General features: G+C 39.9%; 1 protein-coding gene across 1 annotated transcript in view; it reads right to left on the bottom strand.

Moving 5' to 3' along the window:
- STAC (SH3 and cysteine rich domain) overlaps nucleotides 1–25,646 on the bottom strand; it is a 69,756-nt gene that overhangs the window by 10,116 nt on the left and 33,994 nt on the right. The window contains exons 3-10 of the mRNA XM_015854249.2: nucleotides 17,026–17,126; nucleotides 14,972–15,053; nucleotides 13,138–13,253; nucleotides 9,127–9,199; nucleotides 5,628–5,692; nucleotides 4,582–4,670; nucleotides 1,156–1,207; nucleotides 895–1,032 (exon numbers count right to left, since the gene is read on the bottom strand). Of these exons, the coding sequence (XP_015709735.1) occupies nucleotides 895–1,032; nucleotides 1,156–1,207; nucleotides 4,582–4,670; nucleotides 5,628–5,692; nucleotides 9,127–9,199; nucleotides 13,138–13,253; nucleotides 14,972–15,053; nucleotides 17,026–17,126 (716 nt within the window). The remainder of the gene's footprint in view (nucleotides 1–894; nucleotides 1,033–1,155; nucleotides 1,208–4,581; nucleotides 4,671–5,627; nucleotides 5,693–9,126; nucleotides 9,200–13,137; nucleotides 13,254–14,971; nucleotides 15,054–17,025; nucleotides 17,127–25,646) is intronic.

The following is a 25,646-nucleotide window of genomic DNA, read 5'->3' as shown; positions in this document are numbered from 1 at the left end:
ACGGCTTGGAGGACTCAGCCTGTGGGTGGCCCCCAGCCAGCCGTCCTCACATCCGCATGACCCTATGCTGCAAACCTTACTGTTCTCCATGCAAGTTTTGAGCCAAATTCTTCTCTCGCTTTAGCGAACATTTATAGCAGTGTCATCAGATATACTAAAGAAGTCCAGTAAAAATTCAGTTTGCAAGTGTACTTAAAGTCAGATCAAAAGCACACTGCATAATGGTGGCTGTGGCTTCCACCTTGTGAATCTACCCGAATAACCCGAGGTAGAAGGAACTACTGAAAATATGCCAGGTGAATGGACTTTGTGAATCTCCATTGTACGTGGTGTACTATAACTCCCACTTACTGCTTAAATTATATCATGTAGAGAGGATGTGTAAGCAACATCACAAGCCATTAATGTCTAAAGATATTTTACAACCAGTGAATAAGGGCTAAAGTTAAGATTTACAGTTATTTCAGTGATGTCTTAACTCTGCTCCCGCTGAAGCTAAAGCAATGTGCTATGCTAATATTTAGGTAAGGTAAGGTCTGGAAAGGGAGCTCTAATTAGCTGTGATAGCGTGGAGAAAAGCAGACAATGTGTTAGGCACTCAGGTCTACCCCTACAACTCTTATTTTCCAAGCTGTCCTGAGGTCAGCAGGTAACATGTAAATATCTTTATGAACATCTGTAAGTCTGAAAACTTAGGCCACAATAAACAGGGAGAATGCGTTAGCTGGTTATAGATCATCACCAGGTTAATGGTAAATCTTGAAAACATAGCTGAACTGCAGCAAACAGCATCTGTTTGTGTGCATTTTGCACCTTCCCTCTGGTCACATCAGTTTGACTGTTGGATGCTCAAGTCTGGTTAGAATTCAGCCCAGTGGGTCTCCCTGCATTTACCTGGTTCTCTTTCAGAGTTATCTGTCCCTGCTCCTTGCAGCCAATGAACGTCCTGATACATCTGTAAATCTTCTCATCATGTTGCACTCTTTGAACAAAGTTAGCAGGAAAAAATCCAGTTCTGTCGTCAATTTTTCCCTGTGGAGAAAATGTATTGACAGAAGAAACCTGTTAGTAGCTTTAATACAAGTTCAGTATTGAAAATAATGTATTTTTCCCTTTGGAAACGAGACAGATAGATGCAAAATAATTAGCACGTACCTTCCACCAGTCTTCATTGGAGTCTTCCAGAAGAGTGATCATATCCCCTGGCCTGTAATTAGAAGAGGAAAAGTAGATCAGGATGACTCTTAATAGCTATGCTGCATTAGCTCCCAAAGTTATCTTCTAATAGGAAGGCGGTCCTTCCTTGGTCATTTTATCTGAGCATTTACTGCAGGTAGACTCAATGAGGCAGCAAGGTTTTCTTAAATCATAGTAACGTGGGAAGTGAATTGCTGTATATTGAGGCTAGATCTTTATTGTGAGACAGCACCTTCTGTGAACAGGAATTTCTGCTTCCTGTTTAATAAGCAACTGCTTAAAATGCAGTCCCTATTTGTTACAGGCTACTGTTACTTCAAGACATTTTGCATTGTTGGGACACACTACTTTATCATCTGTGTTTTCAAGCTGTGATTGCAGAAGGAAGGCAGCAGGAAAATAGTTCTATTTAACTGACAAAGGCAATTAGTCAGCAGGGATATAATTCTGCCCAGGAATGTCTTTTTTTTCTTTTTTTCTTTTTGTTTTTTTGAATAGGACATATTTACCTCTATAATGCACAGTGCAGGGTTGTAATTGCTAAGTATCAACATCCAGCTGACTAGTTTCAAAGCAGCGCTAAGAGAATAATTTGGCTGGAAACGCTAATAGTGAAACATGCCAAGCTGGTTTCGTACAGGTAGTTGAACAGTTATTTGACTTCCTTCCCCCCATTGGTGGCACTTCATCAACGTTATTGTGTAATTATAATCGCACTGTGTTGCAGGATGTAAGTGGCAGCCCATTTGCAAAATGGATTAACCTCAGAAATCTGTCTGCTTGATAAGAGGCATCTCTTTGATCTTAATAAAATTAATGGTTGACCCCGAAGTATTCATCTTCCCTTGCATGTCATGTTACTCTCCTTGTATCAGTGAGGTATCAGTACAAGAGTCTGACAACACATTGAGAACATGTGATAAATAGAGAATTTAATGGGCTCTTGCAGACCACACGTAGAAGACATGCACTTGTCCAACTGGAGAGCTTCTTTGGTCTACTTGCCCAACAATTATCACTGCTGCAGACAAATGGAGATATGGGAATTTGGTCTTTCCTCTAACACAGTGGGGTTTCATCCTGAATTTTTAGGTTTCAAAGGTGCTATCAATAAGGCAAAAGAGGTGCCTTTTCCCTCCTTGGGAAGCTGTTCCATTGTGTTTGGAATAATTAAATGTTCTTGCTGTGAGAAAGGAATTTAGAGAAAAAGGATGACTTGTTACCGTTGTGGTAAAAAGTTTCTTCCATAGGAAAGGCCATCCAATTCCAGTTAATATTTAATATAAGGTACTTGGTTTTTGAAGGAGCCCAGAGTGTCACTCCAAAGTGAACAGGCTGTAATGTTACTGGCACCCTGACACTGCAAGGAGGAACATCTTCAACAAGAAAGATTTAAAGAGTTCCATCTTTTAAACAACTTCCAGCCTGGTAGCTACAAAAAAACTTAGAAGAAAATAAATGTCAGGTTGTCAGAGGAAGAGGGTAACTGAACCTGAAGTCTTCTACATCAATGGTCTGAGCACTGAGATTTTACATGCAAGACCTGCAAATGCAGCTGATACTTTTCAGTACAGGACTAACAATGATGTTTCTAATCTCCCGAAAGGATTCATTAATAGAAGTCCCAAGTGAACCTATATTACTTTTCTTGCTTAGACTTAGGCTGCAATATCCCTGATGAGGGACAACCTGCTTGGTGTTCACTGCTTGTTGAAATGACTCTCTGGTCTTACCCTGTTATTTTTCCTCTGCATCACAGCCCTGGACAAGTTCTCTGCTCTACATCAGTGTTCTAGATTTCAGTAGGTGCAAAGACAGGTGTTTATCAATGCAGTATCTGACACCAAGAGTGCTTTACTGCAGAACTTGCTTTACGCACTGTAAAATATGGCCATCTCTTAAAATAAGCTTGTTATTGGACTATCCATTTTTACTGAAGCCAGAGCTCTGGAGAACAAGACTGAATGCTTCCACTGCTGAGGAAGGAAGAAATCAAGGTTGTGTCAAATACTAATTGCTGCTGAAATAAAGACTGTCATTGCTCAGCTGCAGCAGTCTGCTGCCCATTGCATGCCCTCAGACATGAGCTCAAATCTCCACAAATCTCTCTTAACGTTTCCTTCCAGCTCACCTCCTTCCTCTGCTAGTTCTCTTCCCTCTGCTAAGATGACCAGCATCCAGTTGATCCCTGACTTGAGCTGCCAGGACAGTATATATCAAAACTTGATAATACTGCTGTGCTGAACCCATCTCCAGAAACTTAACTTTGCTGAATGAAAATTCATCCAAATGACCTGAATCCTTCCCTGCAGATACCAAACTGCATTACTAGCTATTTGGCATCACTTATGAAACAGTGTTAATCCATGTATTAGTGAATTTCTGGCCATGGGACAGATAACTTTGCTGCAGCCTGGTGATGCTATTCCAAAACCTGGCTCTTGTCTCCATGGAAAGAGCCTGTCGGTAATGACTGTTCAGGTTGTAGGCCATTGGTTGTTTTGGCCTTCTCTGGGAGGGACATGGGAATTCTGGGGAATGATGCATTATCTGGTTGTCTGTGTCTGGCTGAGGATGCCATAGGAAAACTGCTCAGGCTGAAATACACCCATGAAGAAGCAGGATGCAAAGTGGGATCCTTCAAGCAGAATGGCTGGCAAGTTGCACTACAGGTCACCATAGCCTGCGGTTATTTCCTGAAGAGCTGTCATGCGTACAATAGTGATCAGAAAATGATAGAAGAACAGAATGATAGGGAAACTTGTCATTTCTGCCTTACATTCCACCCATTCTTTCTAGAGCAATGAGAAGATACAGCTGGATATACTAAAAAGGAGATGCTGGCAACTGAGAAATTTCTGTCAATTCCTTAAATTTTGTGGCAAGTGCATGACTATTATCATGTAGGGAATGCCTTGGAGAGAACTGACACATCTGAAGTCAACAGCTCTAACAAGGCCCTCAAAATATCAACAGCATGAGTCAATCTTATTGCACTCAAAGAAAAGATGCTCTTACACTTCGGTGGGTTTTAGATTAGACCCTGCAATGCTAGCAACTGATGCAGAACTGAGGCAGGAAGTGTTAAAAACTAATCATTGACAAGAACACTTTGCAAAGCTCAGGATGTATTTTCTAGTGTGAAAAAAAATGCCATCCAGCAGCTGGACATCTTTCTTTTTTTCTTATCCATGATCTAATGGGAGGGAAAAATCAAACAGGACTTACAAAACATTCAGCATTAAATAGACAACTGATGAGGAATTCCTAGTTGAAAATTTATGTTTGAAAATGATGAAGTAACTGAAAACTGAATATTTTCTAGTGAAAAGCCCACTTAGTTTGCATGCATTGAATGAAATAATAAATATTTTGGGCCTTTACCTCATCTCCAAGTCTTCATTTTCTTGTGGTACAAATTTGTACAAGGCAACATAGGTGTTCATTTGTAACGTGCTTTTATAAAATGGTCCCTTTAAGGAAAAAAAAAAAAAAAGATAATGAGAAAATGTTAATGTGTGCATGTAAAATATTTAAGTGTAACGTATAGCCCCATGTCTGAAGCTTACTGACACTGGAAAACCCAGGAATTTTGTTCACATTGTTACATTGAGGAGCCAAGGTCTGTTACTCCAAGAGATGAGCCAAAATCTTATTGCTTTCACAGCTTGGAGGACTGTTGCCTAAATACATTGTGGGGCACCAACGCAATAAACGTCTTCATGGAGAAATGAGTCCTTGAACCCCAAGATCAATTTTCTTGCAGAAATATGAACAACTTGGTCTTTTGGGTGATACCATAAAAGCAAGCTTAAGTTTTACTCCTTCTTAACATATGAATGTTGCAAGCCCCACAGTATACTGCTGGCATTATATAATATATCTTTTATAGAGGCCTCATTACAGATGAGCTCAACCTGTAAAGTGCACAAGTCCAGTGAATGCAGAGGGAAAATCAATTTCTTAAACAGAAAGTTATTTGCTCTGGGCTTCCTGCAGAGAAGACTGGCTACCCTTTTGCCTCTCTTTCTCTACTGGAAATCTGCAGGAAAAAAAGCACCTAAACCAAACCCTGGGTAATTTTCCAAATTATGTCAGTTCTGTGATTTTTATGTTACTGCTGTTCTGCTGTAATGACACGGCTCCCACACTGGATATTTTATGTTCATAACATCAAATTATAATAACCATAGGAACATAGAAAGGTCCATTACTGGTCAACCAAAAGAGCCATCCAGTCCCATATAGTGCTTCCAACCATGGCCAGGGGCCCAGAAATGGAACCATTATGTGACAGGCAGATATTAATGTTTGCCCCAGACGGTGCCCCCAGCGGTCCCACTATAATTTAGCAACTAAAGGTCCTCCCCAGTCTGTATTATACATGTCTGCCCATCCTCACTGAGTTCTCAGAAAATTTTTATCCGTACCGGGGAATTTATACTTTTTGGTTCTTCTCCAAAGTGTTCTGTGCCATTTTCAGAATATGTAAACACTAAAATAAAGCAAACACATGACATATTAGAATAGGTTAAGGCACTTCACTTCAGCAAGGTCAGCTTCGTTCTGTTAAACTCTTCCCCTTAATTTCTTTGATCCCTTGTCTCATTTGAACCTTTTTACACCCCCAACAAAACCAGCTATTCCACTGAACCTATTGCATGTCTCAAAACCATTTATATTCTGAAGAGTTTAAAGTCATACTAGATAACCAGTTTGATTGGATGGCTATAGGTAGATACAGCACAGAACTTAAGTCTCCCAAATGCATTACTATTTAAAGTCCTAATGTCTTTCCTTCACATTGATGCTGTATTTTTGTGTTTAGGACCAGAAGAATTTCCATTTGAAAGCAACTACAAAATCTGATGATTGTATACAAGCATTATTAAGAGAATTTTGCAGCCAAAAAACCTTCTTCCCTTTCTGTATCTTCTGTCTCTACATGTTTGGTGTAATTCTTTTTCCTTCTCTCCAGCAAACTCTGCCTGAATGCACTGGCTATGCCCTCTCCATCTGATCACACAGGGACACTAGAAGTGCTTCAAAGTTGAGATGGGTTGTCTGAGACACAGACCTATATGTTTGAAAATGTGCTTCTAAGGCAATAAATCAGAAACTCATGGAATAAACCAAGAATCACAGCTTATAACTGACCCGACTGGTACCTGATACAAATCAGCTACACTATATTCACAATTGCTTTGTGACATGACAGGTATCTGTCCCCGGTTATCTCCTTGGAAAGACCATACTGTCTTTATTAAATTGATTGAATCCCCCTTTACATTTTAATAATTGCTTGGTGTTTTATGCTTCTGGATAAACTCTGAACATGATTGTAATATCTGGAGTCCTTCAGCAGCTAGAACCACCAGCATCACCGCCATCCATTTACCCCTGCAAGTGTTTCAAGCAGTTCTGAATTCTGTAACAAGAACTTGGAGATCTCCAAAACAGTAAAAAGTAGCAGGATGATTGTTAGAGTGTATTTTCATTCTATTTCTCTGCAATACGGTTTCACATATTCAAAGAAAGAAGAGGCCAGGGAATCACTAAATGGCTGAATTCCCTTCTCTTTCTGCTCTTACACATTCTCACTTTTCTTCCATGAAAACATGCTACTGTGGCTATTCTAGATTGCCAATGACAGCCAGGTAAAGCCTTTGAAGAAGTTTTATGAGTTAAATAGTAAGGCTCCTTGAGAACAGTTGGTTGTACTTAGATCTTGAAGAAAGCATACTGTTCTTGTAAAGGTGGAGACAGATAAAACAGTAGACACAGCATGAGTGAGAAAGATTTTCTACAAAGGGAAACGAAGCAATGAGCACACAAAAACACATGTACTCTGATAAAATGTAAGAAAATTTTAAAGTAATAAAGTCTATTGTGCGAATGTGAAGTCTGCGTATGGCTGAAGGGCTGGTGATTAGGTATGTCAACTTACTTAGAATTGTAAACCAGGCAGGTTTGCTGGATAGTTTGTGTACCAGGGCCTGAAATAATCCATCACCCCCTGAAGTTGCTGTCATATGCCTATAGAGCTGATTCCATTGCCACACGTGCTGAGTTCTTTCTGCTTTTTCTCTTTAAACAAGGAAGCTCAAATGTGCATGTTCCTAAAATCTTGTTTGCAGAATGCAGGTTTTTATTGGAATAAAAATAACTGGAATGAACCTGATTCATCAAGGCATTAATGTGGAACTGCCTGATAAAGAGGCAGTGGACAACAGTGGAAAAAGGAGTGGTGAATCACCCTGCAGCAACATTTTGAATTTACTTTGTTAAATTTTTAATCTCTGTTTAGTTCATGGTCTCTGGATATTTCTAGGAGGCACCAGAGTCTGAAAGCTCTGTTGTTCATGTCTCTACAAAACACAAATCCACCTCCTTTCATATTTGCTTGCCCTCGCAGCAAAAGAGGAAAATAGAAAAAGAAAAAAACCAAACAACAACCAAAAAACACCCAGAAAAACCCAGAGATTCTGACAGTCTGAAAAGGATTTTACCATTTCCACAGCTTGTGCAAACAGTGCGGGCAGTTTATTAAAAATCTACCAAGGGGAAATTTTTGGAGTGACTGATGCATAATTTATATCCTGAGCCTCTGAAGGATGGATTGTAAAAAGCCAGTGCTGATCAAAGGAATCGTTAATGTGCCGCGGAAGTTATTTGGAGGTTTGACACATGCTGGGTTTTTTAAAGTAATCTCTTTGAGTAAGTTCCTTGAATGCCTCTTAGTGCATTCAGTGAAGGCAGATCTCACAGCAAAAGAAAAAGTTTCTTTGGGTTTCAGAAATTAAACTGCTTTTCAACAGTGAAAAAGAAGTTATGAGGAAACTCAGGCAAGGCCAAATTAATCTCAGGTGGGCAGGATTAAAAAATGTGAAGTGGGCTTAATTCTTTAACCAACACACATCGGTGAGATGGAAAAGCTAAAAAAATTGTCATGAGAAAGAAGATGACATGGATGGGATGCTCACAAAACTGAAGGGAGGAAATGACTGAACACAGTGAGAAGAAGTGATAGGAACACTTGGAAAGGAAGGAATATGGAGGAGACAGCATGAAAGTGGAATGAGCAGTTAAAGCTGGCGTCTCACCCACATGAATTGTCAGCTGCATGTAAGGAGCACAAGGGGTCTAAGAGACAAAAAAGCCATGTTCTCTGTGATTTATATTTGTAGTGTGCATCTCATGTGAAGTTTACCAAAGTAGCCTCATTGTGCTAGAGCACTCACTGATGGCTTGAGCCTGAAGTTTTAGTAAAAGTGCTCCAACCCACTCTGTACTTATTGCTTCCCTTGCCACGACTGAATTCAAAAAGAAGGTCATGTACATTATCCCACAGTAGCTGAGATTTCATCACTCAGCTCTGGTCTCAAAAATACCATTGACAGGTATCATGCCAATGTTGTAAAAGCATTACTCCCTGAAAAGCAGACAAAGGAATCGGCTATTAATATTATGGAGACAGTTTCTGTAGCTGTACTGAAGAAGATGCAATTACAATCAGGATTCGTTGTGATGTATATTTTACAGACATATGGATATTATATGAATCATTTCCTATACTGAAGAGATTGCAGTATATAGAGACATGTAGACAAGTCAGACATATGGAAAGAGAAAAAAAGTCTTAGTTTTATTCCACGTTGCCAGTGTGAAACTGAAACTTTTTAAGTGACTGGTCTAGAGTTGTGAAACACAGGAGATAAGGAGTAGACCTGAACATTGTCCAGTGTCAGGTCTGGACAAAACAAATGATGGAAACCAGGGGCTTGGATCTCACCTGACACTCAAAAAATCATTCCCCTAAATTCCTTCACTAGCTTGTTGCCTCACTCACCTCCCCCTTCCAAAATCAGGAACAGGTTCTACACAAGGCCATCACATGCAAAGATGCCATCCTGGCCTAGCAGCACTCACCACTGTTGCTGCGTCTCCTGCTTATGTCAAGGCTGCTATCAGCTTCTTCAGGAACTTCTGCCAGATCAGCTGTCTGCAGGGGCAGAAAGAGCAAATGAGATGGGAAAAGCCAGGGAAAGTGAGCGACAAGGTGAAATAAAACCTCACACAAGCCTTTGGGGAATGCAGCAATTGGGTGCTATCAGAGCAGAGTAAGTCAGCTCAGGGACTGCAGAAAACATCATAGCTGGTGGTGCACAATAAATACCCTACTTTATAGGGAGCAATAAAAGCCCACAAAGAACTCTAGAAAAAATTTCCTGTCTTCAGCACACAATATTTCTGCAGTGTAAAGTAAAGTGAAATTTAAGGAATAATCGACTGTGTTAAACAATATGAGTGTCTGTATAAAACAGAAGTTTGGGGAGATTGGAGATGATGATTTTCTAAATAGATGACTACAGAATAGACTGGCCATTAATTGAAATATTGACTAGCAATTTATTAACCTTGAGCACGTTTTCCAGTAAAATTACTGTAAAAGAAGTGTGTGATTTTAATTCCATTAACATTCTGTGAAAAAAAAAACACAAAAACAACAGTGAGTGTAACGGAGTCGTGAAGTCAGCCTTGAAATATCTGCCTTAGATTTCTTTTTAAATCTGGCTGGTATAGTTAGAGACAAATGAAGCTCAAATATTGTTGTTAGAATTACTATGATTTGTTATGTGTACCATATTAATGTCAATCGTGATTAGGGACCCATTGTTCTAGGACACAGGAAAACATGGGATGACAAAATCCCAAGCCTCACAAATGCATTCTGCGTAAGGCGCTGGATTCCTCAGCTGGGTAGTTGGCTTCTCCATGTATAGCCTGACAGGAACCAGGAGCCGTGCCAAGAAGCTCTGTCCGAATCTAACCTTAAGGAGCTTCTCTTTCTGAACTTCCCACCTACAACTTCTTTTGGATAAAACATCACCATACAAACAAACAAACAAGCAAAACTTTAAACTGAAGATTAGGACGATGCTGCCAATATGAAAAAACTGCTAAAAGTCCTCATATGCTCCTAAGCTTTATTTATTTCTTGTTAACAGGATTTTAAAGCAGATGGAAGGATTTAACTTAATTATTCCACAACACTCTAGAATTTTACAGAATACACATGTCTATCTGGTGTTTTGTAGACATCTGCCTGCATTTCATGATAAAAATAACAACCCAAATGAGGAATATCCACTGCCTTTGTGTAGAGAGTGCAAAATCCGAATTGCTTCATGTTTGGTTTTTTTTATATGATTTTTTCCTTTCATTAATATTTACAACAATACTTTCATTTTAGAAAGTATATTAGCAATTCATTATATTTCCTAGGAATTTTATTTCTTAGCTACTTCTCGATGCAAGTAACAGTAGATTTACGCTGTAGCGATTATCATGTCTCTCTTACTATTTTCACAGCCTTCTACTTTATTTTCTATGATGCACTGTTTTTAGACTTCACCCTTTAGGAAAAGGTCATGCTTGTCTTCCACCTTGTACAAATGGGTCACCCCTGGGTGAGAAGGGACTGTGATAGAAATGATAACAATGAGTCAGAGTAGAGCATAGCTAGGGGTTGCTAGTTGCTGGGTGGGGGTGGGAAAGACTGGCTTTGGTGAAATAGCAAGTTGCGACTATTTTTCAGCCCACTGCTGTGGCGTGCTCCTCAGTCTTTATGAACTAGCATAAGAATTAGCTTCATGCTTTGTTGGGTACTACTGCATATGGGATGTGCACTGACTGTCTCTTCAGCATATAACTAATCCAAAACCTCCTGAAATAACATCACTTACGTTTCAGGACTTTTCAGACAAGAAGTATATGACACAGTCTAATGGAAATGGTAGAGGCACAAAGCTGCTTTTGAGAAGACTAATAAGAACTGGAATCACATTTATATCACCTCAAGTGACTTCCTGTATAAATGTGGGTTGCAGAAGCACATTTTGAAGAAAGCAGTAGGTAGTAAATCTGGAACATATGGCTACTTTCTTTTACAGGAAATGCAGAATCCAGGCTGAAAATCACAGTGGGTGCATCCACACTGCTCAGTTATATTAAAAATACCTTGGCTAGTTCAGAGCGAGATGGTATCTCTACTCTGGGCAGACATGAGCTTCAGCCCTGGCAGTTGTAGAGGCAGGGCACGGCTCCTGGGCTTGTTGCCTATGCTGTTAACTATTCTTGGCAGGTACAACTATACTGCTCTGAGCTTGAGCTAACCCTCTCATGGCTTGGACACATTTGTGAGGTGCAGTAGGAACCCATCCCTGGTGTCCCTGGTTTTGTCCCATGGCAGAACTCTAAAACACTCCTCAGCTGTCAGGGTCCAGGCACAATTGAGCTGCAAAGTCTCAGTGATGCTGTGAGCCTCACAGCTGCATTACTGCTTCTGTTTCTAGAGGAAAAGAGCAGCACAGAAGGGATCAGGAAGGATCACTGGGAAAGAATTTTATTCCCTGCGTGTTATTAACTGCATGGTGTCTAAGGGCTCTTTATCACCCCCTCCTCTGTCCACTGGTCAGTGCCTGCTCCTTGGTGAGATATCACAGTCGTGAAGCTCTATTCACACATTGTTTTGATCAGAGTGGGGTCCATCCCCGTTTTTTGTTCTTGACTTAATCCACAGGCTTGCACCAGCAGAATTTGAGATTTCACATGCCTGTTTATTCTGTTCTCTAGTGTCTTCTATTTTCTGAAAGCTGACACGTTTTACATTCATCCCCAGCCTCACTACTCTGCAGAAATTCCCATAATGAACCTGTTCCTCATTCTACACCCACACCCTACCTCATTATGATCACCTCTCTAGGGAAAACACAGCATTCATGATTTCTATGCTTGAGTAGTCATTCATAATTCAACATAATGCTTTATTGATTTAGAAGGCAATAACTGCATTTGTAGAACTTCTGTTTCAAGTAAATGAAATAATTGAAAGAAAGAAGTGTAATCACAATGTGACAGGTGGTAGAGTCACTTTGGGTTTTAAAAAAGAATGAGAATTACCGAATTCCTTTTAAGGCACAAACGAGAGTGGATGAAGGACATGTCCTTTAACAACTCCCTTGCAGATTTCACTCAGTTCTTGGGTAAATTTGTCTTCTTCCCATCTGAGAAATGAGTATCAGTTTAGAGACCACCTGTGCCATCAGAAGTCACCATTCACTCAAGTGAGTGAGCATATTTTTAAATCCTAGGAAGACGCTCTACCAAACGTGCTCAAGGTTAACTTAAGCATGTAAGTATTTGCACAGGGGCCTGGAGATCAAGTCTCACAGTGTTTCTGTGGATTGGTAACTTTTTTTTCAGATGTGACCACAGGAAAGATGGTCAGATAGCTTGGGTCTAATTTTTAGACATGACAATCAGCTCCAGACTGTGGAGCAGTTAGTCGTGACTGCTTGTTGAGATGTGGGAGAATCTCTTGGTAAAACATAAAAGAGATAATCTGACCTCATGGATGCCAATACTGTTAAAATATCGTTTTTCTCTTTGCACTAATTGTCAAGTGGTATTATTAAACTAAGCAGGGATTTACAACAGGCAGGGCTAAGGGAACTCTTTCTTCTCTTGTCCTCAATTCTCCACTCTCTTGCCATGGTCCTGAATAAACTGACTTCCATGATGGATGGTAAGTTTTAATACGGAGGCGAAAATCTTTTTGTCTGGTTATAACAGGCTGAGAATAACTGTCAGCATTCAAGGTTTGGGGAGAGTAGCTTAAATCTGTGATGTTTATCTCATGAGAATAAAAGATTATTCACTTAATTTGTATTTTTCTCTTTTTCTCAGGAGATAAAAGATACTGAGTTTATAAAAATAGTGTTTTCTTGTCTCATCTTGGGAGCTGGGACCGATCTTGCTGGTGTTTTCTTTTAGTGTGTGTTTGTTTTACAGCTTGAAATACAAGTTTTGTGAACTCCTGTGAATGAGTAAGTACTGCTTCTCCACAAAGAAAATGGAAGGAAGATGTGGGATACTTACAGAGTTCCTATTGGGAGAATCAGACCCACTTCCAGAACTTCCCTTCTTGGTTTTCTGGGCTAAAGAAGTCCCAAAGCGGAGAGTTTCATACACAGGATCAACCTTATTGCCACAGGCTGCAATGGAAGGAGAAAGTATATACCTCAATCCCTCAAGGATATTTCTGTAGTGATTCCTGCTCCATTTGTTGAAACATCCACTTGTACTGACATGTTAGGATACATATTTAGAAATACAAGTTGAAAGACTATCCTTATAAAAAGCATCTGAAGGCCTTAATATAATTGGCTTACTTTTTGCTGTATCTTTGCTCACATTAAGATTACATTTCCTTCACACAGGCTCTCTGAGTCCCTGTCATTGCCTCATCGCAGTCCATCTGCCACCCTCCTTCCCTAATTTCCACCAACGTTGACATGAATGAGTCAACATACATAGGCTTTAATCCATGTTTCCTGCCTGTTCCCACTACCAACTTCTTAGACTGCTCTCCATGCTACATACTTGATGGGAAAAAACTTGCATCTTCCCTGAGCATCATGGTGGTGTGTGTAGGCTTTCACCTTTTTGCTATTAACCCTCACAGCACTGGGATAATATGGATAAATAAGATGACCTGGATCATCCCGGGAAGGTGTTGATAGCACCAGTGTGGGACCATGTGGGATGTGCGGCAGTCATAAGAAGTTGCCTGCCATTGGAAATGCATTCCAGGTTGCTCATTATAGTCTAGGAGTAGCCAGAAAGGCCACCACCCCCACTGGCATGTCTGATCATTTTCACTCCTATACTCTCCCTCTCTATCTAGTCCCAAAGTAATATCACATGAAAGAGAAACAAACATCTCCAATTGGCATGAATGGATCCAGATGAAACCCTTTTATACATACAACCTTGTTAGACCTCAGCTTCCCTTGTCATACCATGCAGTAGATGCTTAGAATACAGCATCTTAGTAACACCGTATAGGAGAAAACTAGGCAAAGTACTAAAAAAATGCTTGGGATTTTGATTTTTGATGGGAACAAAGTACATCTCATTTTTAAGTCAGAAATTGCTCAGAATGCTTAAATTACTTGTGACAAAAATGACAATGATGGATGGTTTTTAGAAAGAGAAACTTAGAAGAAATCTATGTAACTGACTTCTTTTTTTCTAAACAACAAAATAAGTGTTCTCAGGTAAACCATTTAAAACTGACTGTTTACTTTTGGCATTCCTTTTTTTATACTGCCAGATTTGCCTGCTCAGAGTACTTCTGGCTGGGGAGAAGTATTATTGAGGATCAACTCAATTTCTCCATTTCAGAAGTTTTTCTTTTCAGGTATGACAGTGAGCAAAATGTGATTTTTTAGATACTTGGACAAACTGCAGAAACATTCTGTAAGGAAAAAAATAGAAAAGTAAAAAGGGGGGTGAAAAAAGAACAAGAACCTTACAAAGTCCTATAAGGGCCAGACCAGTGGTTTAAATGCATCCCACTGTTGTGATCTCTGTCTCTTACGTAGCTCTTCCCGGCTCAGAACTTCACTTCAGTGTTCCGCAGTTTCTTCCTAAGTTCCTTACTTTGAGCTCATATAGTTGTTATTATAAACACAGTGATTACTAAGAAGTTACATGTAGGGGGTTTTGAGTGAAACACACAATAAACACACCCTCTCCTCTTCCAGCTTTGTATCTTTGAAGTGGTCCTTTCCTGTGATGGCAGAAGGACATCCAGTCACTGAAAGGAGCTGGAAGGCAGCTGAGGGCAAATACCATGGCTGGAAGTCTGCTGCTGCTGTTGCAGAGCACTGCCAAGGGAAGACTGAACGGAAAAGCAATCAGAACCTACCAATAGGCATCACTTCTTTGATGCAGCCAAACTGTTCATGAATGAGAAGTGGTGAGCTGTAGTACCGTCGAAATCCCTTTGGCTGGAGGGAGAGAAAGCAAAACCATGTGAAGCGCATTGCTGCCATGACCGACATAGTAGAAATAATCTCAGCTCTTTGGCCAGTGGCATAACAGAGCTTTTTTATTTTTTCTGCAAAGTGTGGCGAGACTGGAAATTTGCCTTCTGTTGTTGAGTCACGGTGGGGTGCAGAGATTGGGGTTTTATTTAATTTTTCTCCTGGAAAAAGCTAATTTCCCGTATTTGTGTGGAAAAAGGAGGAGCTCATTTCCAGCCTTTCTTTTCTTTTGTCTTACACAAAAGCAACACTAATTAATTGCAGCAGAAGTGCTGAATCATTAGACGTTCTGAGACGCTCTGTGTTCCCTTCTCCATTTCTTCTTATGTGACGTGAATTTGCACTGTTTTGCATTTGCTAAACATGCATCTATTCTTCCCCATGTTTTCATGTATCAATTTTTCAGGTTTTTCTAAAATTTGCTGCTGACTGACCACAGTTTCCACTCCTTTTTATTTTTATTTTTGCCTTGCAAAGTCAAAAAACTCCCCAAGTCATCGCCACATGCCCCCTAAATGTCTATTTGTAGAGAAATGCACTATAACAACTCAACCTACAACATAACCAGCACAGCCAATAACAGTACCCTATATCACTCTATAGACAACTCTTAGAAGACTGAATATTTCTTGTTATATTTCTGTTTGTCATCCCAGGTTGGAAATACTTCAGGCAAATGCTGAGTACCCAAAACGAAGGTGCTAACACCTAAGCCATTGGAAATGCCATTCAAGACATTAAAGAGTCACAAAAATTCTCTCAGATCTCTGATCTCTGCAGTTTGTGAGAACTTCTAGCCATAGTGAGAAGTGGAAAGGCCTCATGAGGATGTGCATATTTTCTGTGTCTCATATTCAGTGTACATTAAAAAATTATACAGAACTAGTTCTTTCACTAATGAGCTGCAGTATGGATTGAGAATGAGCAAGGGGGCTGATAAACTTGGTTCCTTACAGAAACAAATTCCAGATTCCCCAGCTTCAGTTTAGACCCAAACTAAATTCAGACACCACATGAACTCATAAAACTCCCATGACTCTGCTGGAATTCTTCCTGCTATAAATTTGGCCTCTTGTTTTCTGTTTTTGTAAACCGATCACCACAAGAGTTGAGGCTGGAATCAGGCAATGTGTGAAACAATCAATGTGATTTAATATTTGGCTCGTCCCAGGCCTGCAGTGAGATAATTTTGCTCTTCATGGATCAATTTCCTTTATATCAGAAAGCACCAAACCAGGACAATGATTATTCTTTACAAGCATAAAGATTTGCTTCAGGACTATGAACAATAGCAATCACTGAATATACTTGAAAAGATCTTTCCAGGTAGAAGTAGGTTTTCTAGTATTTTTGAAGACTGTGCATGTTTGTTTTTAAAATCACTTAACATTACACTTAGTTCAGATTTGCCTTCATCTGGCACATGTTTTGCAATAGAATCGAAACTATGGCTTAGACCATTTTGTCATTTTAAGTTGGAATTTTTTCCAATACAGTTTTCTGCCTTTGCTGATAAAACAGGCATTAAGGTGCTGTGTACATTACAGGGCAGGGCTCCTCCAAGCCTCTCCTACTGAAAGACTTAGGCAAGCTCTGTAGGGTCTCACTGTGAAATATCTTTCAGTTTTCTTTTTAAGATGAATTATGCTTATTCTTCAAGCCCTAACAATGGAAAACAAACAAACAAACAAACAAAAAAGATCATGAGAAGGATTTTTCATCTGTTAAAATCCACTGAAATATTTTGACTAATTGGTAGCTTTCCCCACAGTGATTTCTACTACAGTAAGTACAGTTCAAAGTATGGGAATTAATTATAATATTCAGCTCACTTTAGATTATGTAACTGTGTTTTCAGCTAAATGCCAGCCAGGGGGTCTGGCCCACAAAGCAACATGCCCCCCACTTCACTTGCAGCCTTGGGCTGCTTACTTACCAGCTTGCCCATGCAACGCTGTTGTCCAATACTGTCCGCACACTTGTGGTGGATGCTCATCTTACAAGCCTTACAGCGCAGTCCATGCTTAGCGTTTGTCCCTGTGAAATGGACAGAAATGATTTGATTAGACAAAATCAATAGTTTCCATGCACTTAACGAATTTCCATGCATTTAATGAACGACCTGAAAGAGCTAATGGGGAGATCAGTGGTGGTAGTATAAATACTGATGGCAAACTTTGCCTTGCCTACTTTTTAATGCATGTTTATACACATTCTTTTATTGAATGAAAAGACAACAGTCTTTTCATTTCAGGCAACTTCTACTCCAGGCTACTTCCGAGGCTGGTGCTGCCTTTGGATATATATTAGATTAGGCTCTGTTGTGTGATAGAGTGAGGATGCTTCCTTAGCATTGCCTATCAGTGTACCCAAGGGGCTGCCACTCTTGCTTCCTCAGATCAGTGTTCAGGGGCATGCTGGAATTGCTCCTTGCACCTTGCACATCCCTGAGCTGGGCAGCAAGGATGACATAAACCTGATCTTATTCTCCTTCACTGCCAATAGAAAAATCTGGTGACATGTATTAGGGAGCTCCAGCAGAAATGTTGCCATACAGAAGCAGACTACTCCCAGTACTGCAGAACAGTAGCTGTGAATTACATTCAATATGGACCTACTCTGAAATGACAGAGTATAGTCAGTCTTCCAGGAAGGAATAGACACTCTTATTCATATGCCCGTAAGACTTCCTGAATGACGTAGTAGCAGTTAAGCTGCAGCAACTCTTCCTCCAGCCACAGCACTGCATAAATGGGATGAGTAAACAGCATGTCAGTTCATTACCATTGACTGAATGAGAAACAAAGTAGTAAAAATAAAAACAAAAAAAAACTCTTGACATTTTAAACTGTCCCTCATTAGTCAGACATGATAGGAATATTAGTCAGAGGAGTCAGAAGATCCCACATCTGAAAGTACTCATGCAGATCTTGATTATTTGAGTAGTTAATATCACATACACATTTCTGATTGAATTCAGTGAAATGCTGCTTCTGAAAGAAGAACTTCAGGGTAAGATAAATCAAGTTGGTGCCAGAAAATGAGTGTTGTTGAGACGACTTTCAGGGGAAGAGGTCCCTGAAGTGTCCACTTCCAAGTCAGGTGGAGGCTTGCTGCAAGAGCTGGGGATGGCTGTTCTGAGACAGGCTTGGACGTCTCACTTGCGTGTTGTTTGTAGGTCAGGTAATCAGCAAAGTCACTGCCTTCTTCCTGAGACTCTTTAAGAGATGAGGAGTGAATAAGGCCTGGCATTTTGGGGTGCACTCCAAGGGCCCCTGGGTAGAGACTGTATGACCCCTCTTGGTTGAGTCAGTGCATGATGCCTCACTGCTTGGGTATGTGCAGTTAGCTTCACCTTGGGCTCTTTTTCTAGATTTACTGCAATATATTCCTGTTGGTTTTTACTTTATTTTTTCCCCCTGAGTGGCTGCACTTGGATTAGTGTGCTGTGATGATTTTTTCTCCTGTTACGCTTTCTTTTCATTAACAGATGCTCAAACCAATATTGACTTCTGTGGCTTCGTGCCTGTGTTACTGAGAATGAAATGCTGTATCACCCTTTCTGATGGTCTTTGACAAACACAGAGAGCTGTGAGAAAACAGGACTTCCTCATTATTTTATTAGATCTACAGGTAGGAATGAAAAAAGCAAAATGTCATCATATTTTTGCCTACGCAAAAGGTACTTAAAATCAATGTTTATCCTGCGTGTGATTCTCTTACACTGATCTGTGACACTTAGCTCTTACCTTGCTTTACCATGTTACTCCTGAGATTCAGCTGAAGGGGCAATCAGTGCAACAGTCCTTTCTGCTGGCTCTATTATGTTATTCTACCCACAAGTTATAGGCTGGATATTGGTCTTTACATGGTATAACTGTGTGATCACAGGAGAGACACATTCAATAATGTAGCAGCACATCCAACTGATGTGCAAAATGCACATAGAGTGCACTATTTTCCAAAAATCAACTTTTTAGAAGAGAAATCTGTGGTTATGTAAGAATGAGCCACCATCAGTCTTATATAATAAACTACAAAAGAGTGATACTATATTTCTACTGCTGAATGCCGTTCGTTACCTGCAGGTAGGTAAACAGTGGCTTCAAAGAAAGAATGCAGTCACACATTTGAGACTACAAGAAAGATTTTAAAATCAAAATGAAACTGCCTTTAACTATCAAAAATTTCAGTCATCTATTAATTGTCACTTATAACTACTTGGTTAACTGTGGGGATAAGCAGCTTGGAAGTAATTTGCATGTATCTCCCTTCCTCCCTCTGAGGAATAACCAAAGAGCTTAAAGAAGAAGAGTTAATTCTACATTTACTTACACATCATACCTCAATCTCTGAAAAGGACATTTATTTGGGAAATATTTTAATTTTCCCTCAGGATAATTCTTCATTATCCAGTTTCTGATCTCCATCACACTAGCTCAAACATCCTAGGAGGATTACAGATAAGCTGTTCCAAAAACATGCCAGAAGTTGGAGAACTGCATATTGACAATATATCTGTCCCCCAGCTGCCGAGATTCAAAACTGAGGTGGAGCTGCAGCTCACAGTGCGGAGAAGGACTCATCCACATGTGGTACAGGTGTGAGCAAGACCAGGATTTACACTGTGGTTTGGTTTTGGGGTCATGTGCATGCAAAAGTGTTGGCTTTGTAGTTGCTTGAATGGAGCTGGTTTTTGTATGCATCCCTGTAGCTTGAAATAAAGAAAAAGCAGGTAGAACATGGGTGTTGTAAGCATGTTATTATAGTGCTGGGTAAGTATGTTGACAGTCATACCAAAATAAGAGAGATGTTTCATTAGTGTAAATAAGTGGCAAAGGAGATAGCAATGTCTTGAAACACTGCTGGCAAATACATTTCTCCCGAGAGCATGTGAAAGTGAGAGATTTGTTCTAGGTATACTTTAAGTAGAAAAGAATAAGTGGTATTAATGACTAAAAGTAAAAATGATAAATAATCGTGTTAATAATAATAATGACTCACCGTGGCAGAATATCTGAGGGGAACTTGGGCAGTTCCATTTGTCTCTCAGAGGGCAACAGGGTGTGTATGAAGTTAAAAACCACTCTGTGGTCTGCTTATTCCCACTGGGTTAATCTCTTTACAGACTGAAACGTGGGGATCAGAGAGAATTAAATTTCAGATGGTCATAGCAGTGTCTGGAAGTGGCAGTATTCCTGTGAAGCCTGAGATGCTAAAACACTCTCCTCTGGGACTTCTGTTGGCCATATTGCTCTCTGCTTCCTGTCCCCTAAATAGCTGGCAGCCTGACTGCAGCCCACCATTTATTCCCACTAGCAGATACTACTCTATGCTAATTTTACAGCACAGCAGGAAGCTACTAGTATAAAGTACTCAGTGAAATGCCTTTATCCACCTGGAATGTGCCAGTCATTTCCATTTGTGGTGGATCAGAAATACAGGAGCTAAAGGCTTAGCAATTAAGCTAAACTTTGAGCACTGTAACTACAATTTGCTCCAGTTATTCTTTCAAAGGAGGAGGAGATGAATAACTTTGAAGGACTCTTTATCATTACCTTAAAAATATAATTACCTATCTCCGTTCCCTTCTCCAAAGACCCTTATTATGGTTACTTAATCAAATTGTTACAAGTTGAGCACACTGGAACAAAGGTTCTGCTCGGTCTCTTTTTTTTTTGCAGTCTTGGAATGTGATTTTTTTTATTCAAGGCACAGTATTACCTTCAATGAACAGGGTAGTCAGCATTCAGTGAGTGGCCATCTCTATTAAATACTTCTTCTTTGGTCTGTATGCATTCATTTTCATCACCTCTGGAGTATCATATTCGCACCATTTCCAAATAGAAGATGATTAATAACATCACAGGCTTATCTGTGGGCTCACTATCTTTGTCTCTTTATGCCTTGTGATATGAAAACATTTGCCAAAACTTGGATAGCGTGGATTCCATTTGATGAATCAATGGTAAAACCATCAGAGGTGTCACTGATGTGCACTACTTGGCCTGGATAATTGCAAATCTTTAGAACTGGGCTTTAGAGTGGAAAATACTGGGTCATGTTTAGCAAAATGATACTGCATATAAACTTAGTAGACAACAATGTCAGGAAATTCTTATAGGAAGAAAGCACACATGCATGTGCATATGTTTTGTGTCCTGTTTATTAATGTATCTATTCATTTTCTCACAGTCAGTCAAATCTGGTATTGTTTTGCAAATGAAAAAGGCAAAATTGCCAAAAGAAACCACGTTTTGCTGGAAGAAAATGAGGAAATTTCACATCAGGACACTTGAGTAGCTCTCAAACAGACTTAGAAATGAAGTTCTGTCACAGTCATTTTCTTCAGATACAAGCTAATGCATCCAGACTCCCAGTACTAGAAGGACACATTGTTTTGAGAAGCAGGTCATATTTAATAACACCTTGCTAGAAATATTCTACGACTGGGTCAGCTCCCATTTGAATATCTGAACCAGTGGCTAGGCTTTTCAGAACAGCCATGGAAAATTCAGTCTTGAACTGTTCTGATAATCTGACCCTGAATACTACCCAAAGGACATACTACATCACTTTCATAAATCTAAGCTTTTTTTGGAGGAAGCCTTAATGGGATCAGAAAACTTCAACACAGGTGAATGGAAAAATTTGAAGGCAGAGAGAAACAGATGAGACAGAAAGGGCAGAATTTGATTTCAAGGCTTTATGCCTGTCTCTCCAATAAAAGTTTAAAAACTACACTGCACTTCAGGAGAGTGGCATTTATCTCAAGGGATGCAAATAAGAAATGCAACAGAAATTATGTTGGTCACATGCTTGCAAAGGGAACCTTTATCATCATCTTGGCCAGCACAGCTATGGCCACAACACTGCTGGCTGGTGCTTTTTGCCAGCTGTTTAAAGACTCAACATAAGATTAATAGCTAGTGAGAATGATCTCTGCAACCTGAGGAAATCTGAAAGGAAACCGCAAATGCTGGTAACAGCATGACATTATGCTGAGTGTATAAAGATATCTATATTAGGCACTTAGGCTAAAATGAAAAAATAGAAAAGAAAGAAAGGGTAAAAATATTCAGGTCTCTATCAGAAAGAAGGGCAAAGACATGGACTGTCATCTCCAGCTAATCCAACTGCGACCCAATGAATATTTGTTGTTGTTCCAGCTGAGACGAACATGCCAGTCAGAAATGGTTTTGATTTAAAGCTCGCATAAATAAACACATTTAAAATTACATATTTTCCACAGAACTTCAACTTCTGCTGTGGGAGGTTGATAAAAATAATGAATGCGTTGCCCCTTTCTCCCAAAGCACATTTGGAATTGTCACTGGAAAGCTGTATCTGTGCCAGAATTTCTGGGAAATGGAGGATTTTAGGCAAGCAGGGCCAGTACTGTAACAGTGAGAGGTTTGGGATGTCACCTTAGAAGGAGAAAGAGAAGTCTCTATAATGTCACTGGTGCCTTTGTATCTATCTCAGCCTTCGTCCAACCTCCTCTCCTGCTCTCTAATTCATTTTTTGAATTAACTGTTTTTGCATAAAAGCTCTGTAGCTGAAAGGATGGAGATTATCTTTAAAAATTCATCTTTGGCTACTTCCTGTCCCCTGAGCTGGCTGCTGCTCACCTTCCTAATTTGCAAGGCCTCAGAGTATGAGAGCTGTGGACAGAATAGAGAATGGCATTTTCTGAGTAGGACACCCATCCCTTTAAAGTTAAGAATCTTGATTCTTCCAGCTGACAGTGCAGAGAGAGTAGATGTGCGAATAACCAACTGGCTTACAGACTGGAGCTCAAACCTATGCTTCCCAGACATCCCAGATGCTCAACACTTATAGTCATTACTGCCATATATTGTTGACCAGGAGTGTTGACTGATACACAAATATTCACACTGCAGAAAACTACCAGTACCATTAGCAATTGCCCCGCTGTGCTTTCTACTGCTAAGCGCTCGACCAAATGGATTACTGAAAAAGAGATAGGGAAAGGAAAAGAAACAATCAGTTTGCATTCTGCTGTGTATTTTTCTTAGATTGCCTACAGATAAATGGATTACAGCAGCTCTTGGCATTTCCATTTCAACAATTCAATAGAATTGTTTTCAAGGTGAAGAAATCACACTTTACAAGTAGGCTTCTCTTTCAACCTGACTAGGTGGCCTACACTCATTTCAACACTGTGGCAAAAGCTCTCCGTGCTTGAATATAAGACAAGTAAGATGAAAGAGTTCAAAGTACATACACAAAAGTAGGCAAAAATCTTATCTAGGCATTTTTTCATGAATAATGACAGCATGGGATCGACTCCAAAGATTTTACCTCCTATTTTACAGTCAAATTTGCTAGTTCAAAATGTAAAGAGCTGCAGGTAGGTTAAACCTGTAGTTCCTCAGGAAAGGATATACTGTACAGGCAGATCTAAAAACATATAGGATCTGGAAGGGGATTCCCTTCATTTGCATCCAAGCTGCCAGGTCTGGACCTGACACCTCAGCTGGTTGGTATGAGCATCTCTTTTTCCCAAGTCCAACTTGTGACAGTCTAAACTGAATTGGGTAGGAGGAGAAGAAACTTGTTTGTGCTTTGTAGAGTAAAACTCGATATCCAACCACTGTACCTGTTCTGTCCAATTAATAAATTTTAGATTATGAGCCACTGAGCGGTATGGGCCTGTTTGAATGCCCACCCCACCCAATTTCCCTATAACAATATTCAGTGTTTAAATAGCACAAAATGTTGTCTCATATATAGGCAGGCTACAAAGTGGGGCATAAAATTAGAACTGACTTCCTAGTGACATAGTTTTCTTTAGAAACAATGTACTGAGGAAAAAAACGGAGGCAGTAACAGGCACGTTTTTCTTCAGGGGCTGTTCCAGAAAAGGAAAATATCCCTGCTAAAGTAAAGTTCTTCAAGATTTTAAAACATACATGGCTGGAAGAGAAAATGCCTTTATTCCTCTTTCAAGTCAACTGGGCAATTCCTTGACAAAGAATTTCCAATGCTACTAGCCCTCTTATTCTTTGGTAAAGGAACAATGAGATTTACTTACATGGGAAATAGGCTTTTCCTGTCTTTTGGCCCCAAAGAGATTCTCATTCTTAGTGTTTAGTGATAAGGACAAAATCCACTGCCCTGAAAAATTTGGCTGCAAGTGTTTCTATTTGCAATGCACTTTTCACATATTCTGCAGCGTAGCTATAAATGTCTGACCCTGAAAGGAAATATCCACCTCCATATTTCTTAAAATATTTTCTCACGTTTTGGATCATGTAAATGTTAGTTAAGATGCAGCAGCACCATGATAAATAAACTAACAGCTAACTGCATTATCAGAAGAAAAAATCCCAGTCTTCTGAAAACCAAACATAGGTTGTCTTTAGCATTCTTTGCTCTAAACAAACTGACAGTGATATCTCAATAACAACTACATTTATAGACTACTGCCAGCAATCTTGAACCTGTGTTTCTGGATTTTTTTGCACTGGGTTGTTTTGCTGAGAAAGAAAATAGCTCAGAGGTGATAGGCATGGACTTGTCAATGGGGGTTGATACTCAACTGTACCAGAGATGGTGATTGTACCAGAGCTGAGCAGGACAAGGCAACATGGAGAAATTAAGCCTGGCATAGTGCCTCAAAGAAAGACTATCTGAGATCTGTGGCTGATCTTGGTCTCAGTAATATTAGCAAGTATATTGTGGTCAGTAACTCTTCTTGACGTGAGGACGAAGAAAGTTAGCTTCAAACAAGGCTTTAACAGTGGCAGGATTAAGTTATCTGTACCTGTGTTCTTACGTATGTTGAAATGCAAAGCCATCCAGTTACAACTTTTTCTTTCTGTTTTAAAATGCTTTGAAAAAGAACCTACATATTTTAGGGCCACTTAGAGATGCTGAAATTTTGATGTTTTAAGGGCTTTGTTCCCTTAAAAGAGAGAAGTTGGAAAGCAGAAAGCTGATATCTGAACAAAGACCGTGCTGCAAAATGAAGAGAGTAGCTCTGGACTTGCTGGAAATGTGGGAGAAGAGTTATAGAATAAAAGAACAGCCTGCCCTCAGCAAAGGAATTTAATATTCTCTCTGCTCTTCTAATGGATTTTTAACGTTGCCTGTTGCTTACAGAGCTCCATCATCAATAGGCTTGAAATGAGAGGCTGCTATGTGCCAGAAGATTAGGGCAATCTGACTATAAAAGGTTTAGTTAAAAAAACCCTGATATGTAAACAGCCAACTGCTCTCTGGCCTTCTGCTCTTTCAATCTTACTGAGGGCTTTGGTTCTTTCATCCTGCAGCACAAATGCTCTCTCATCAGCGCAACCCCTTCTTGTTGTTCCTGTTCTTCATTAGTGCAAATGAACTGGCAACATCTGCAGCAAAGGGCCTCACACACAAAACACTGACATGCAGCTTGCTATAGATATAATTCCTCTCCCTTCCCTCCTCTTTCCCCATATCAATTGGCAATGGAGCTGGAAAGCATAGAGACAGGGTAACTATGCTTGCCTCTGCCCAATACCCACTGCACAGGCAGGATGTGGCTACAAACAGGTT

The sequence above is a fragment of the Coturnix japonica genome, chromosome 2, assembly GCF_001577835.2.
Source record: "Coturnix japonica isolate 7356 chromosome 2, Coturnix japonica 2.1, whole genome shotgun sequence".
Lineage (NCBI taxonomy): Eukaryota > Metazoa > Chordata > Aves > Galliformes > Phasianidae > Coturnix > Coturnix japonica.
Note: the sequence above shows the minus strand (reverse complement) of the source record. Positions and strands in the feature narration are given on the sequence as shown.